Below are 2,500 nucleotides of genomic sequence, written 5' to 3' on the forward strand. Positions count from 1 at the left end.
AGGTGTGATGGTCATGCCAAGGTCACACTTCAGTATGAGTCTTATGAGCTCTGCAGGTTACATTTAATGACCTCATGGTTGTCATTAAGTGTTAAGATAGGCTGATAATCTATGACTCAAAGACGTATAAGTGCAAAGTGTAGGTCCATATTGACTACAACATTACATTATGATCAAAAGACAAAATAATCATGTTGATACATTTGTTTCTGGCTCAGTTTTGCATTTCTGTCCTTTAGCGTGACATGAATGTCCTACGGTGTGACATTTTTTAAATGCTCAAATATTTGTTTGAGCTTAATAATATTTTTGATAAACACTGAATATTGCATTAGGGAAGAACAAATTATCATCCCTGAAAAGTTAGTATAAATTCGGACAATTTTTAAAATTTAAAAAGGAAGATATCCCTGTATTTCTTCAAAGGTTTCTAATAAGCTCATCTCTAATGGGGAAAAAAATACTTAAGTGGTAATTTCTCATTTAATGAACACTTTAAAAAATTGCAATAAATATGAAGAGTGTAACAATGTTCATAAAACTCCATCAAGCCATTTCTACATTACTTAATATATATATTTCTTAACGTCACACCAAAGGACATATTTTCAGCAAATTGCTTTATCAACGTAAATAAATAATCAATTAATAGACCTACATTGTGACCACTTGGATTTTTTGAAAGATCAATTGTTGCACTACGTAGACATATACTTTTTTCCCTCATAAACAATGTTTTGTGAAAAAAATGTTTTTTGCAGCCTATCTGTCATCTACCCGTATGTCTGCTTGTCCGTGAAATGAAACAACATCAGAATTCTTTTTATATATATACCTGTATAACGTATATCAGGGGTTCCCAACCTTTTCCAACTTGGGGCCCACTCGAAATTGTCACAAATGTTCGGGGCCCACCTCTGACACGATTACGAATAAAACTCACATAACTCAGCAGCAACACACATCAAAAATAGATTATAATTTTTAGAATATTATTTCAAGGCCCACTTGGTATATCTTCAGGGCCAACCAGTGGGCCCCCGCCCATAGGTTGAAAATCACTGACGTATATAATAATATTATGTTTGAGGTGGCTTTATACCTTTATTTGACAGGACAGTTTGAGATGGTGACAGGAAGCGAGTGAGACTCAAAGAGTCAAAGTATCTGTTAAGGGCAGCCGTGGCCTAGTGGTTAGAGAGTTGGTCTTTCAATCTAGGGGTTGCCACCCCACTGACCTCTCCCTACACCTCCATCCATGGCTGAAGTGCCCTTGAGCAAGGCACCTAACCCCACATTGCTCCAGGGACTGTAACCAATACCCTGAAAAATATTAGTTGTAAGTCGCTTTGAATAAATGAAAGCATCAGCTAAGTGCAATGTAATGTAATCCAGTGGTTCTCAACTGGAACAGTCTTGGGACCCATCACTTTCCACTCTCATTCGGTCGCGACCCAAATTTTTTAGCGTTCAAGTCAATTCAATGCAATTCTCAAAATATAACCATAATAGGCCTGTGTAATAACATTATTATTATTGTTTCTTATTTATTTATTATAAATGATGGGCTATATTTTTATCATACATTTATTTTATATCTATTTATTTATTGTTGTTTTTTTTACTTTTACTTTCTTTTTTACACCGCGGCTCCGCGACCCACCCTTGACCCTCCGCAACCCACTTGTGGGTAGCGACCCACCAGTTGAGAAACACTGATGTAATCTAGGTATATAGTGTCTGTATTGACATGAGACGTTCCCCTTTCTCTCTGCACCAGATGTACAAGGGCTTTGAAACTAATGTGGAGGAGTGTATCCACCACCCTGGAGGACCTGTCTTTCACGAAGGGTGAGAACTAACACACACACACACACACACACACACACACACACACATACTGTACATGCACACTCAAATCAAAATCTATAACAAAATTGCTGGCCGAACTCAATATTTATTTTAAACAATGGACTTAAATTGTGCATGCAACTAGTACTTGCCCAACAGGAATTTTGAGGTGTGGTCTTCTGCACACACACACAAACACACACACACACACACACACACACACACACACACACACACACACACACACACACACACACACACACACACACACACACACACACAGAGACACACACACACACACACACACACACACACACACACACACACACACACACACACACACACACACACACACACACACACACACACACACACACACACACACACACACACACACACACACACACACACACACACTCAGAGTGTTGTGCTCCTCCCCTCCCCACTGCTCTCTGGTCTCCTCTGCCTCTAGCCCTAATGGACTTGCTGGAAGACACACAGATGGATGGATTTAGGATTTAGAGGAGAGGAGAGGAGAATGGCCTTGGAGAAGAGCCTGGTGGCCAGAGCAGTGTGTGTGTGTGTGTGTGTGTGTGTGTGTGTGTGTGTGTGTGTGTGTGTGTGTGTGTGTGTGTGTGTGTGTGTGTGT

At 39.7% G+C, this 2,500-nt stretch overlaps 1 protein-coding gene across 1 annotated transcript in view; it reads left to right on the top strand.

The window, feature by feature from the left end:
* Positions 1 to 2,500, top strand: part of zgc:92429 (uncharacterized protein LOC445063 homolog) — a 31,001-nt gene that overhangs the window by 21,207 nt on the left and 7,294 nt on the right. Inside the window, exon 7 of the mRNA XM_063193669.1 lies at positions 1,781 to 1,851. Within this exon, the coding sequence (XP_063049739.1) occupies positions 1,781 to 1,851 (71 nt within the window). The remainder of the gene's footprint in view (positions 1 to 1,780; positions 1,852 to 2,500) is intronic.

Source organism: Engraulis encrasicolus, unplaced genomic scaffold (genome assembly GCF_034702125.1).
Source record: "Engraulis encrasicolus isolate BLACKSEA-1 unplaced genomic scaffold, IST_EnEncr_1.0 scaffold_51_np1212, whole genome shotgun sequence".
Classification (NCBI taxonomy): Eukaryota; Metazoa; Chordata; class Actinopteri; order Clupeiformes; family Engraulidae; genus Engraulis; species Engraulis encrasicolus.